The sequence below is a fragment of the Poecile atricapillus genome, chromosome 5 (genome assembly GCF_030490865.1).
Source record: "Poecile atricapillus isolate bPoeAtr1 chromosome 5, bPoeAtr1.hap1, whole genome shotgun sequence".
In the NCBI taxonomy this organism is placed as follows: Eukaryota; Metazoa; Chordata; class Aves; order Passeriformes; family Paridae; genus Poecile; species Poecile atricapillus.
In genome coordinates this window covers 40,689,743-40,702,543 of record NC_081253.1, presented here as the reverse complement: position 1 = coordinate 40,702,543, position 12,801 = coordinate 40,689,743, and the positions used below count along the sequence as shown (strand labels likewise).

Here is a 12,801-nt window from a genome sequence, read left to right as displayed (position 1 = left end):
TCACCTGAGGATCCCTGTCCCCAACATGGAGAGGCTGTTTGTATTTGTTCCTGTGGGGCTGGGAGCTGTGCACAGCAAGGTTGCCTCCCTGGGTCCTGGGCAAGATATCACACAAGACACAACAGAGATGTGGAGTCCTGAGGGATCCGAGTTGCAGGTCAAGGAGCTAACTGAACACTGAGGAGCTGCAGTGACTCAGCATTGAAAGGGTCACAAAACCTTGGCCTTTCAAACAAGGAGGGAAAAGGCAAAAAGAACCACCCACAATCCAAAGCTGTGAATCATTAACAACAGGATTGCCAAAAGGCACAGGCAGCACAATGCACCCTACAGTTGCTTTCCAAAGCACCTTCAGGCTACAACCTGCAGGAGAAATCTCTTCCACGGCCCCTACTCCAGCTCACATGGCTCTGAGGCTTTGCTGTGCCTGGGTTTCCATCCTCCTTCTCCTGCCCAGCCTCTTGGATGGAGGGAAGCTCCTGGTGGTGCCCATGGTGGGAAGCCACTGGCTGAGCTTGCAAGAAGTGGTGGAGGAGCTGAGCAAGAGAGGACACGAGGTGGTGGTGCTGGTTCCCGAGGTGAGCTGGCAGATGGAGACGACGCAGGCCTACAAGGTGGTCACGTACCCAGTGAGTCAGACCCTGGAGGAGCTGGATAATGCCTTCCAGGAATACATTGCTGCGCACCTGACAGAGAAGCCTTTCCCCCTGAATCTCCTGGCAATGTACAGGGCCTCGATGAACTCTTTCAGTACTTTATTTGGGCAGTGCAAGGACCTGTTCCGCAGCCAGGAGACCCTGAGTTTCCTCAACCAAAGCGGCTTTGATGCCATCCTGACGGATCCAATCTCCATGTGCGGGGTCATCCTCGGCCATCATCTCTCCCTTCCCCTTGCGTTCGTCATGAGGGGGTTCCCTTGCGACCTGCACTTTGCAGCCGCACAGTCCCCGAGCCCTCTGTCCTACATCCCGAGACTCTTCAGCTTCAACTCAGACCACATGACTTTTTTCCAGAGAGTGGAAAACGCCCTGATTTCCCTCCTGGAGCTTGGGTACTGCAACGGTTTCTTTGGGGAAGCACTTCAGCTTTCCTCAGAAGTTCTTCAGAGGGATGTGTCCCTCACGGACCTCGTGGACTCTGCCGCCGTTTGGATCCTGAGGTCTGACTTTGTGTTCGAGTACGTCAGGCCTGTGATGCCCAACATGGTCTTTGTTGGGGGGATCAACTGTGCTAAGAAGAAACCGCTGCATAAGGTAATGTTCCTTCACCTACAAATTCTACATTTCCCAATGAAAAGTCATTCTGTGGTTTCAGCAAGTTCATCGCTATTGACTTTTTTTTTTTTTATTTCTGTTCATGATTGAATTCAACCAGCTTTGGGTAGTTGTTTTCCACAGGCTGAAATCCCAAGTCTCTTGACAGCGACCTGCTTGAATTCATGAGGGTTTTCTAACAAGCCAAACAAAAGAGGGATTTCACCTACCTGATGGAAATGACTGTCCACAGTGGATGTGTATTAAGCACCATCCAGACCCAGTTTTGATTACATATTAACAGCATCTGACACATATTTCTCTTATCTGATCCAAAATCCAAGCATCCTCTTCTGTTTTTAACTCCAGGCTCATCAGCATCAGTTGATTCACTTTTCACATGTATTTTCAGGACAAATTATTTCCAAACTGGCTGGCTGCGTTGAGTTACTCCTGTTGTGGGGATGAAATATAAATGTTGTGTTGAAATGGCAAAGAATAATCATACCATTGTGGATTTGGTGAATGACACTTGAATGCAGAACTGAGATCAGTTTTCACACTTACTTCTTGACATCTACTTTTACCAGAGTTGCTCTGCAGGGTTTTTAAAGCTAATCTAGAAATCAAAATCTATTTTGATAGTCACCATGTAATCTCTAAAATTATAACACTGGACATTTCTTTCCAGGCACAAAGCAGGGTACAAATCTCTTTCCTGGGAAATTGCTCCCTCACTTCCAAATTGTGGTCACGCAATATCTCTGCCCAATGACTTTGAGCTGAAGGGGTGGTTTTTTCTTTCTTCTTTCAGATTTCTTTTTTGCTCTTTGACTGGCTTATGGAGAGCCCTCTAAACCTGATAAGGAAGACAAAGAATGCAACTATTAACTAGAATATTAGGACACAAATATTTCTAAGGCATTCTATCACATTAGGCTCACAACAGTGACACTAGTTTGAGATTTAAGAGGCAAATTCTTCCTGGTTACACAACACAAGTCTTTTGTTTTCTATCTTGAAGGTCTCAGAGCTACAAAGAATTCGTAACTTTGCTACAAGGGTGGAGGCATCCTGCCCTCATTTTATCTCTGCCAGCTCTTGTCTTCACTCTCCCGTTAGGTGAAAATCACATTTTCCATGCACCTGGAAAAATCTTGTATTGGCTGTTTCCAGCCAACTGGTTTTGCCATTGAAAAGCTGATTGAGTCCAGAGTAGAAAGCACAGCAAGCAGCAACTCCCAAGTTAATTTGGTCAGCTTTTGTCACAGCAGTTGCAATAAACTCTTTGCGTCCAGCTTCCCTGCATTTAATGGGAATTCTTTCTAGATCTGTTCAGTCTCCTGCTTTCAGTCTGTGCTGTCTCCCACCTCTCCTGCCTCTCCGGCCCTCTCCAGAAATTGGTTTTCCATGTCTAAGGGTGGTTCCTCCGTGTCCAGTGTAACAGAGTGGAACTATTCCAGGGAGTGCCAGCACCCTTTGGGTGTCATGAGACAAATCCCTTTGCCTCAGGCTGCATGGATTTCTTTCTCCCGACTGAGGATGCTGGGAGTCCCACCACCATTTATAAAAAGAAGGGTGAAACTCTGTGATGATGATGATGATGATGATGATGATAGTTTTTCATCACAAGGACTTCTTTCTCAGCACCATTCAAAAGCCTTTGCTCTGGCATTGCTTTTATTGCACAGTCCAAACACTCCTGCTGTGGGATTAGGGGAAGGCATCACACCTTCTCCTACTTTTTGTCTTGCTCACAATACATGAAAAGGGGTTTCAAGACCACAAACAAAGACCAAAACTCCTTCTTTGTGTCCCTGCGCTGGCCTCCTTTCCTTTTGTTTGCCCTGAACGCATGCATTAGTTCACTGTTTTGGTGTAGTGCCAGGAGGAAGCAAGCCAATCGGGATTGTTCTCCTCACACTTGGGATTGCATGGTACACCCTGGTGGCTTTGCCATCTTTGTAAGAGCTGCAGCTTTGGCTGCTTCCAGGGTGTGGGAATTCAACATCAGCCTCGTGTCAGCCTCAGGAATGGAGTTACATCCATTCTGCGGGGTGTATTGTTATTATTTTCTCGGCGTGTATTTTTACCAGGTCAATGGCTCTAAGCACGGCTATGGTTACAACGTGACACCCCTGCACTTGGTGTCACAGACTTAGTGCTGACAGACTTTGAAGCTTAAACATTAACAGAAAGTACAACTGTTTTTCTCTGAATACGGCTTCCCTTCCCTTCCACAAACATGGGCAACATTACAGGCGAATCACAACCCTGTTGGAAAGTTAAATATTAATTCCCGTAGCAAACAAATCCCCTGCTTAGTCTGCATGGACCATCATATAAAGGAGGGTCTGGATCCCTGCGGAGCAGAACCCTCTGGTTCACGCCCACGGAAATGGCTCTTTTTTACCAAGGTGCCGGGGTACTTCTTCTCCTGGCACTGTCTGTAATCCTGGCTGAAGGTGGGAAGATCCTGGTGGTACCCCAGGATGGAAGTCACTGGCTCAGCATGCGCCCAGTAGTGGAGAAACTGCAGCAAAAGGGACACCAAGTTGTTGTGGTTGTACCCTCAACCAGTCTGTATATGAAGTCAAAGGAGCCTCAGAATTACACAGTGAAAGTGTATCCAATCCCTTACACAGACGAATACTTGGATGAAATGCTCAAGACCTACATTAATGTCCATTTTCTTGAACAATCTGTTTTGAATGTTGTTCTTACCTCGTATCAAAGCACGATAGCGATCTCCTCGATCTTCTTCACCAACTGTAAGAGCCTGCTTCAGAACGAAGAGCTGATGCAGGACTTGAAAGCGAGCAAATTCGATGTGGTTTTCACAGATCCCATCCTGATGTGTGGGCCCCTGGTGGCTGAGTATCTTTCTGTTCCTTCCATCTACTTCCTGCGGGGCTTTCCCTGCGGAATGGATTCCGCTGCTACCCGGTGTCCAAGCCCTCCCTCCTATGTCCCCAGGTTATTCTTGGATAATTCAGACAGCATGATGTTTTCCCAACGGGTGAAGAACATGCTGGTCGATCTGCTGGAGCTCTTCTACTGTAAGCCTATCTATGATAACTTTGAAGAACTTGCCTACGAGCTTTTCAAAAAGAAAGTGACAGCGACAGAACTCCTGAGCCGTGGATCCTTCTGGCTGATGAGATACGATTTTGTGTTTGAGTTCCCGAGACCAGTGATGCCAAACATGGCTTTTATCGGAGGGATTAACTGTGTTCAGAGGAGAAAACTGTCTCAGGTACAAAATTTTCTTTGGTTTTTATAGGGCAAAGGCAAAAATAGAAATGTGTCATAGAATTGCAGAATGGCTTGGGTTGAAAGGGACCTTCAAGATCATCTCAGTTCACCCCCCTGCTGTCCTGGGCAAGGGATGTCACTCACATCCTTACATCAAATCCTGACTGACAGCAGCTGGGTGTTTAAAGATAGAAATCCTGCATGATGCAGAAATGTTATTTCCTCATACCCAGCATTCAGATGATATCACATCCTGCCAAACCTAAAGCCTTACCAGACTTAATTAGGACAATTTAAGTGACATAGAGCTTCTATGCAAATGTTTGTCTTTTTTGTTGAACTCAAGAATTTTTGATATCCTCCTTTCCCAGCTGTCCTGTGGACTGTCTCTCTATACTTCCATATATCCCTTCTCCTTTCATCCACACTGAAGGTTCTTGGACTGAAGGTTTTACCTCTTTGCTATCAGAGACATCCACTAGATTGCTTCCTTTCCATCTGCCTTTATTGTCAAGGTGCCAATAGCTAAGCCTCACAGGAAATCTGCTTTCAGTTCCATCCTCCCCCTTTTTTGGTTTTTTTTTTAAATTGCTGAATTAGGTTTTAAGCTTTTCTGGGTATGGTTATCTCCTGTCAATGTCCATTTGGGCTTCTGTGTACCAACCTTCCCATGTTCATTTGGCAGCCTTGTCTGAGGCCATGGCCCCTCTTCTGTGCATGCCCTTCCTCGGAGCTGTTTGAAATCTCCCCATGAAGTTAATCCATGTTTTAAACTACCAATATGGGCTCAGAGCAGGTGATGGAGCTGCTGCTCCTTTTGGAGGGCAGGTTCTCAGCAAAGTCCAAGATTTGCCACCAGGCTTGGGAAGGAACACACAGAAACTGCATGGGGGAAAAAAGCTTCAGGAAGGATTTAAAGCCCAGGATGCCCTGGAGAAGGAAATTGTTTCCCATATTCACCTACTTAGGAACTTTCATGAGAGGTTATCACCAGCAATAACCCGCCAGCAATTTAGAGCCAAGAAGGACCTGGATACAGGGTTGAGGTCATGAACTGACCCAACATTGGTCATGAACTGACCCCTCTTTGGCCGTGAATTATTCCGGCCTTTGTGAACTGGAGAGGTGTTGTTGGTCTTTGTTATCTGGAGTACAAGGGTGAAATGCTCTTTTACAACTTCATTTTATGTCTGGTAGGATAAGGGGTTAGACGAAAGTTATACGGAGAGATGAGGAAAGATTTTCTGCTGGCTGCTTATCCTCCAAAAAAATGCAAGTCTACATGAAGGAAAGTTCATTTTTCTCAGGCTGCCAGCTGGTTTTGACTATTGAAAAATCAGCAAAACCCCAACTGTACTAAGCTGTACCCTGGTACTGTAACACTGATTGCTCATATTAACCTCTACAGGAAGTTATGTTTCACTGCACAACTTGCATCCATTTCATTAGGGAGGTGTCCTGGGTTGATTATGATGTTAAATTGTATCCCCATTCGTCCACCTAACCCAGAGACAGGTTTTATATTCTTAAAATTCCATCTGAGACTAAAAGTTAGTGGAAAAGAAGCACCGAGTCTGTTATCAGAGACTGTACTCGCTCCCCCCACATCGGGAGTTTTGACTACAGCACAGACAGACAACAAGACACAGATCGCCTTGGCTTTCCAACTAGCCAGAGCAGAGAGGTCTTCCTGGACTGTTTTCTGTCCCTTTTCTGAAACAAATCGAACCTGCTTTGGACTGGGGACTCGGGGGAGCACCGGGAGCTTGCACCTGTGGACTACCGGGAGCCCAGCCTGAGCAGCGGCATTTTCCAGTGCCAGAGGGACTGATAACAGAACAAACACCCACAGGAAAGAGACCCTCTGAAGTTTGTCATCTTTTCTGAACGGCGAGAAGTTTTGTAATTTGATATCATTCATTTTTGTGCTGGGTGGTGCTGTGCCTGTGAAATAAACAGGTTTTTTCCACTTCTCTCAGAGAAATCTCTTCCCGAACCAGTTGGGGGGTGGGGGAAAAGACCCACGTGAGTTTGCTTCCCGGGGGGGGGAAGCCCCACTGGAGGTTTTCTCCTAAATTTGCCCTAAACCAGGACAGGTGGAAAATGCTTTGAAAAATCGCTAAATGACCTCAGTCTATGACAAGTCTGTCAGTCTTCAGTGACAGCGATGGAAAAGAGTCCTTGCAGTGCTCCCTTGATAGGCACAGTCCTCCCATGAGGGATCAGCAGTGTTTCTGCTCCATCCATTCCATGGGTGCATTTCATTCCCGGATTTTCCCTGCATTTTGTCATCAGACCTTGGGCGTGGTGGGCTGGTGGCAAGAAGTGCCACAAAGCTGGGGTCCTGCTGAGGGAAGAAGGTGGCATTGAGCCAATAACCTTCACTTGGCGTGTGTGATGGTGACACACCTTTCCTGACTTACGCAAAGCCACCTTTGAAATTCAAACCTGCCTTGAGTCTTTCCTAATAATTTATTGATATCGGTGACCTTGTTGCAAAGGTCTGTGGACCTGAAATGGGAGGTGCGACAAAGGGGAAGAGGTGGAGCACGGCTAGAGGCACTGGCAAAGCAGCCCTGGCCTCTCCAGTGCGAGGGCTCCTCTCTGCACAGCCCACACCATGCTGCTGGCACTGCTTCTCCCCTTCCTGTGCCTCCTGAGCCCGGCTGCTGCTGGGAAGCTGCTGGTGATCCCCATGGAGGGCAGCCACTGGCTCAGCATGAAAAAAGTGCTGCTCGAGCTGAGCAAGAGAGGGCACGAAATTGTGGTCATTGCACCGGACAACACACTCCTGATTGATTCCTCGGGTGTCTACGAACTGAAAACCTACCCTATGCCACTGATGAAGGAGGTTGTAGAAGAACACATTCGCTCATTTACTTCAAAATCTTTCAGCCAAGAGCCTTTCCTGGTGAGATTCTGGAAGCTTTTGGCAGAGTATCGGCAGAGCGGTGCCATCTTTCATGCTTCCTGCAAGTCCTTGCTGTACAACCAAGAGCTGATGCAGTACATCAGAGACAGTCACTTTGATGCCCTGCTCACGGATCCTGTGTCACCTTGTGGGCAGATCATTGCCCTGCACTTCTCCATCCCCAGCGTTTTCTTCCTGCGGCTGGTTCCGTGTGCCTTCGAGGTTCGCGCCGCTCAGGGCCCAGACCCACCATCCTATGTGCCACGCATTTTCTCAGAATACACCGACCACATGACCTTCTCCGAGAGGGTGAAGAACTTCCTGATTGCCCTTTCCGAGTCCTTCATCTGCAACATTGCCTACTCTCCGTTTGAAGAGCTGGCCTCAGAGTTCCTCCAAAAGCCAATGACAATGACAGAGCTTTTAAGTCATGGATCCATCTGGCTGAGGAGGATCGACTTTGTCTTTGAGTATCCCATGCCTGTCATGCCCAACATGGTTTTCATTGGAGGCATCCACTGTGGAGAGAAGAAGAAGCCGTTATCTCAGGTCAGTGGCTGGCTGGGAGAGCTTGTGGCAGTCACACCTCTGTCTTATCCAAGTGAGGTGTTTGATAGGGATGTATCTTCTCTCTCCAGGAGGGAGACTATTTACAAGAGCCTGAAGTGATGGTACAAGAGCAATGGCTTTAAGCTGTCAGAGGAAAGGATTAGATGGGATATTGGGAAGGAATCCTTCCCTGAGAGGGTGGGGAGGCCCTGGCACAGGTTGCCCAGAGAAGCTGTGGCTGCTCTAGCCCTGGAAGTGTCCCAGGCCAAACTGGATGATGCTTGGAGCAACCTGGGATAGTGGAAGGTGTCCCTGCCCATGGCAGGGGGTGGAATGGAATGAGCTTTAAGGTCCTTTTGAATCCAAACCATCCTGGCATTCTTCAGTGACCAGGTCCCTCTTTCAAACTGTTGTTTTGTGTCATGGATTTATTACAAGGCTTTGGGATCTCCTGCCATGCGTTTATTAAAGAATTTTGGCATCTCCTGTCATGGATTTCTTAGAGGCATTTGGGGACCACCTTTCATAGATTTATTAGAGGGGCTTTGGGATTTATTCTCCTGAATTTATTAGAGAGGCTCGGGGATCTCTTTTCATGGGTTTATAAGAGGTATTTGGGGACCTCCAGTCATGGATTTATTCCAGCCTTGGCTGGTGTGTTCTAGCTACCCTAGTAATTCCCTCCTGAGCCTCAAATGCCCCAGCCAGCACCTGACAAAATCAAGCTTAGAGAACAACTCCAGGATTACCCAGTCCCATCTTCACTGCCATCATCACCCCTAAACCACGTCCCCAGGAGCCACATCCAGGCTCCTCTTGGACACTTCCAGAGATGGCGACTGCACCACCTCCCTGGGAAGATTATTCCAATGCTTAACCATTCTTCCAGTGCTTTTATTTTTATTTTCTAATACTCACGCTGAACCTCCCCCGGTGCAACTGGAGGCCATTTCCTCTCATCCTTTCCCTTGGGACACAGCAAGACATCCCCATCCCACCCCACCTCCTGTCAGAGAGTTGTAGAGAGCAACAAGGTCCCCCTGAGCCTCCTTTTCTCCATAAACATCCCCAGTTCCATCAGCTCAGGAGATTTTTTTGAACCCCTTCCTCAGCTCTGTAGCCCCTCCCTGAACATGGCTGCCCCCAAATTTGGGACTTTTCACCCAAATCCAGCCTTCCCACTCTCCCTTTGCTCACATGCGAGCAGGGAGCGTCCTTGATCTCACCCTGCCTTGAACCCAGCAAATTCCAGAATTCCTGGCTGGGATATCCTGGGATAACCAGGCCAACTGAGGGAGCCTTTGACAAGTTGACAAACACTGAGGTAATGATCAACTTCACCTGTTCCAGGATTGCCTTTGCACCCACTCCTCACACTGAAGGTTTGGATGGAAATTTGGTCCTGCAGCAGGAGGGAGGGGAGGATATTTCCCTGCTAACCCTCACCTGATCCCACTTTGGCAAACAGCTGGGTGGCCTCACAAAATACATGAATTAACTTGTTTTTTTATGACAAAACACTGTTTGCTAAACTGTTCAGCTTCCCAATGGGCTTTATAAAAATCTGAACCTACTTAGTAGTTCTTACTGTGGTGTTTTTTCCTTTACTGCTTATAATATTCAGAGAGTGTTTTAGTCTCTTTCACCTCAGAGCTTCCCCCCTTGAAGCTCAAAAAGTTTGTTTTCTGAGAAGCCATTGTGACATAAGACTGCTCTCTGCCACCTTTCCAGTAGAAATAATTAAAGACATTGGTAAAACATGAAAAATAAATAAGGCTGATCCGAGGAAAGCAATATACAATTCATTTTGGTGCACTGACCGTGGTGTGAAGGGAGATGAGAGAGGTTGTGTGCCTGAGGGATGGAGGCTGCGTGGCTCTGAATATCCTGAGCTGTGGGTATTTTTAATTTTGGCATCAATGGCAATGCTGTGAGGCTGGGAAAATCACGTCTGTGCTGAACCTGCTCCTTTGCTGAGTCAGGTGTGCAATGAGGCCCCAGTGGTTGCTAAAACGCGTTTAGTGCTGGTCTTATTCGTGGTCAGGAGGAGCTTTCAGCTGCCTGAGGGCCACCTCTCAGGCTGGGAAACAACTCTGTAAAGGGAAAACTTGGGCTGTACAGAGAGAGGTCAGCCTCTCTCAGCACCTCTTTGTGGCATCCCTGCCACAAAGGAGGAGACTCCTTCCAGCTCAGAAGAGCTCTGAGCCTTGTCCTGAGGGTCTCCTGCTCTATCCCTGGAGGAATCACCTGAGGATCCCTGTCCCCAACATGGAGAGGCTGTTTGCATTTGTTCCTGTGGGGCTGGGAGCTGTGCACAGCAAGGTTGCCTCCCTGGGTCCTGGGCAAGATATCACACAAGACACAACAGAGATGTGGAGTCCTGAGGGATCCGAGTTGCAGGTCAAGGAGCTAACTGAACACTGAGGAGCTGCAGTGACTCAGCATTGAAAGGGTCACAAAACCTTGGCCTTTCAAACAAGGAGGGAAAAGGCAAAAAGAACCACCCACAATCCAAAGCTGTGAATCATTAACAACAGGATTGCCAAAAGGCACAGGCAGCATAATGAACCCTACAGTTGCTTTCCAAAGCACCTTCAGGCTACAACCTGCAGGAGAAATCTCTTCCACGGCCCCTACTCCAGCTCACATGGCTCTGAGGCTTTGCTGTGCCTGGGTTTCCATCCTCCTTCTCCTGCCCAGCCTCTTGGATGGAGGGAAGCTCCTGGTGGTGCCCATGGTGGGAAGCCACTGGCTGAGCTTGCAAGAAGTGGTGGAGGAGCTGAGCAAGAGAGGACACGAGGTGGTGGTGCTGGCTCCCGAGGTGAGCTGGCAGATGGAGACGACGCAGGCCTACAAGGTGGTCACGTACCCAGTGAGTCAGACCCTGGAGGAGCTGGATAATGCCTTCCAGGAATACATTGCTGCGCACCTGACAGAGAAGCCTTTCCCCCTGAATCTCCTGGCAATGTACAGGGCCTCGATGAACTCTTTCAAGACTTTATTTGGGCAGTGCAAGGACCTGTTCCGCAGCCAGGAGACCCTGAGTTTCCTCAACCAAAGCGGCTTTGATGCCATCCTGACGGATCCAATCTTCATGTGCGGGGTCATCCTCGGCCATCATCTCTCCCTTCCCCTTGCGTTCGTCATGAGGGGGTTCCCTTGCGACCTGCACTTTGCAGCCGCACAGTCCCCGAGCCCTCTGTCCTACATCCCGAGACTCTTCAGCTTCAACTCAGACCACATGACTTTTTTCCAGAGGGTGGAAAACGCCCTGATTTCCCTCCTGGAGCTTGGGTACTGCAACGGTTTCTTTGGGGAAGCACTTCAGCTTTCCTCAGAAGTTCTTCAGAGGGATGTGTCCCTCACGGACCTTGTGGACTCCGCCGCCGTTTGGATCCTGAGGTTTGACTTTGTGTTCGAGTACGTCAGGCCTGTGATGCCCAACATGGTCTTTATTGGGGGGATCAACTGTGCTAAGAAGAAACCGCTGCATAAGGTAATGTTCCTTCACCTACAAATTGTACATTTCCCAATGAAAAGTCATTCTGTGGTTTCAGGAAGTTCATCGCTATTGACTTTTTTTTTTTTATTTCTGTTCATGATTGAATTCAACCAGCTTTGGGTAGTTGTTTTCCACAGGCTGAAATCCCAAGTCTCTTGACAGCGACCTGCTTGAATTCATGAGGGTTTTCTAACAAGCCAAACAAAAGAGGGATTTCACCTACCTGATGGAAATGACTGTCCACAGTGGATGTGTATTAAGCACCATCCAGACCCAGTTTTGATTACATTTCAATGGCATCTGACACATATTTCTCTTATCTGATCCAAAACCCAAGCATCCTCTTCTGTTTTTAACTCCAGGCTCATCAGCATCAGTTGATTCACTTTTCACATGTATTTTCAGGACAAATTATTTCCAAACTGGCTGGCTGTGTTGAGTTACTCCTGTTGTGGGGATGAAATATAAATGTTGTGTTGAAATGGCAAACAATAATCATACCATTGTGGATTTGGTGAATGACACTTGAATGCAGAACTGAGATCAGTTTTCACACTTACTTCTTGACATCTACTTTTACCAGATTTGCTCTGCAGGGTTTTTAAAGCTAATCTAGAAATCGAAATCTATTTTGATAGTCACCATGTAATCTCTAAAATGATAACACTGGACATTTCTTTCCAGGCACAAAGCAGGGCACAAATCTCTTTCCTGGGAAATTGCTCCCTCACTTCCAAATTGTGGTCACACAATATCTCTGCCCAATGACTTTGAGCTGAAGGGGTGGGTTTTTTCTTTCTTCTTTCAGATTTCTTTTTTGCTCTTTGACTGGCTTATGGAGAGCCCTCTAAACCTGATAAGGAAGACAAAGAATGCAACTATTAACTAGAATATTAGGATGAAATTATTTCTAAGGCATTCTATCACATTAGGCTCACAACAGTGACACTAGTTTGAGATTTAAGAGGCAAATTCTTCCTGGTTACACAACACAAGTCTTTTGTTTTCTATCCTGAAGGTCTCAGAGCTACAAAGATTTCGTAACTTTGCTACAAGGGTGGAGGCATCCTGCCCTCATTTAATCTCTGCCAGCTCTTGTCTTCACTCTCCCGTTAGGTGAAAATCACATGTTCCATGCACCTGCAAAAATCTTGTATTGGCTGTTTCCAGCCAACTAGTTTTGCCATTGAAAAGCTGATTGAGTCCAGAGTAGAAAGCACAGCAAGCAGCAACTCCCAAGTTAATTTGATCAGCTTTTGTCACAGCAGTTGCAATAAACTCTTTGCGTCCAGCTTCCCTGCATTTAATGGGAATTCTTTCTAGATCTGTTC

The 12,801-nt window shown here is 47.3% G+C and overlaps 4 protein-coding genes across 4 annotated transcripts; all 4 read left to right on the top strand.

The window, feature by feature from the left end:
- The first annotated feature begins 308 nt into the window (after window positions 1-308).
- Window positions 309-1,379, top strand: LOC131579460 (UDP-glucuronosyltransferase 1-6-like). The gene has a single exon (XM_058839434.1). The coding sequence runs from the start codon at window positions 321-323 to the stop codon at window positions 1,362-1,364; it is 1,044 nt and encodes a 347-aa protein (XP_058695417.1). The 5' UTR covers window positions 309-320; the 3' UTR covers window positions 1,365-1,379.
- Window positions 1,380-3,187: 1,808 nt separating this feature from the next.
- LOC131579955 (UDP-glucuronosyltransferase 1-6-like) lies at window positions 3,188-4,891 on the top strand. Its single transcript, XM_058840543.1, has 2 exons — window positions 3,188-3,217; window positions 3,559-4,891. Exons 1-2 carry the CDS (start codon window positions 3,188-3,190, stop codon window positions 4,534-4,536), a joined length of 1,008 nt encoding a protein of 335 aa, XP_058696526.1. The 3' UTR covers window positions 4,537-4,891.
- Window positions 4,892-7,128: 2,237 nt separating this feature from the next.
- On the top strand, window positions 7,129-8,088 carry LOC131579954 (UDP-glucuronosyltransferase 1A1-like). Its single transcript, XM_058840542.1, has one exon. The coding sequence runs from the start codon at window positions 7,129-7,131 to the stop codon at window positions 8,086-8,088; it is 960 nt and encodes a 319-aa protein (XP_058696525.1).
- Window positions 8,089-10,549: 2,461 nt separating this feature from the next.
- On the top strand, window positions 10,550-11,644 carry LOC131579461 (UDP-glucuronosyltransferase 1-6-like). Its single transcript, XM_058839435.1, has one exon. It carries the CDS (start codon window positions 10,616-10,618, stop codon window positions 11,627-11,629), a length of 1,014 nt encoding a protein of 337 aa, XP_058695418.1. The 5' UTR covers window positions 10,550-10,615; the 3' UTR covers window positions 11,630-11,644.
- The last annotated feature ends 1,157 nt before the right edge of the window (window positions 11,645-12,801 follow it).

Coding starts and splice junctions, on each gene's coding strand:
- LOC131579460 (XM_058839434.1), top strand. CDS start 321: ATGCACCCTACAGTTGCTTTCCAAAGCACCTTCAGGCTACAACCTGCA.
- LOC131579955 (XM_058840543.1), top strand. CDS start 3,188: ATGGTACACCCTGGTGGCTTTGCCATCTTT. Junction 3,218..3,558: donor CTGGTGGCTTTGCCATCTTT/GTAAGAGCTGCA, acceptor TAATTCCCGTAG/CAAACAAATCCCCTGCTTAG.
- LOC131579954 (XM_058840542.1), top strand. CDS start 7,129: ATGCTGCTGGCACTGCTTCTCCCCTTCCTGTGCCTCCTGAGCCCGGCT.
- LOC131579461 (XM_058839435.1), top strand. CDS start 10,616: ATGGCTCTGAGGCTTTGCTGTGCCTGGGTTTCCATCCTCCTTCTCCTG.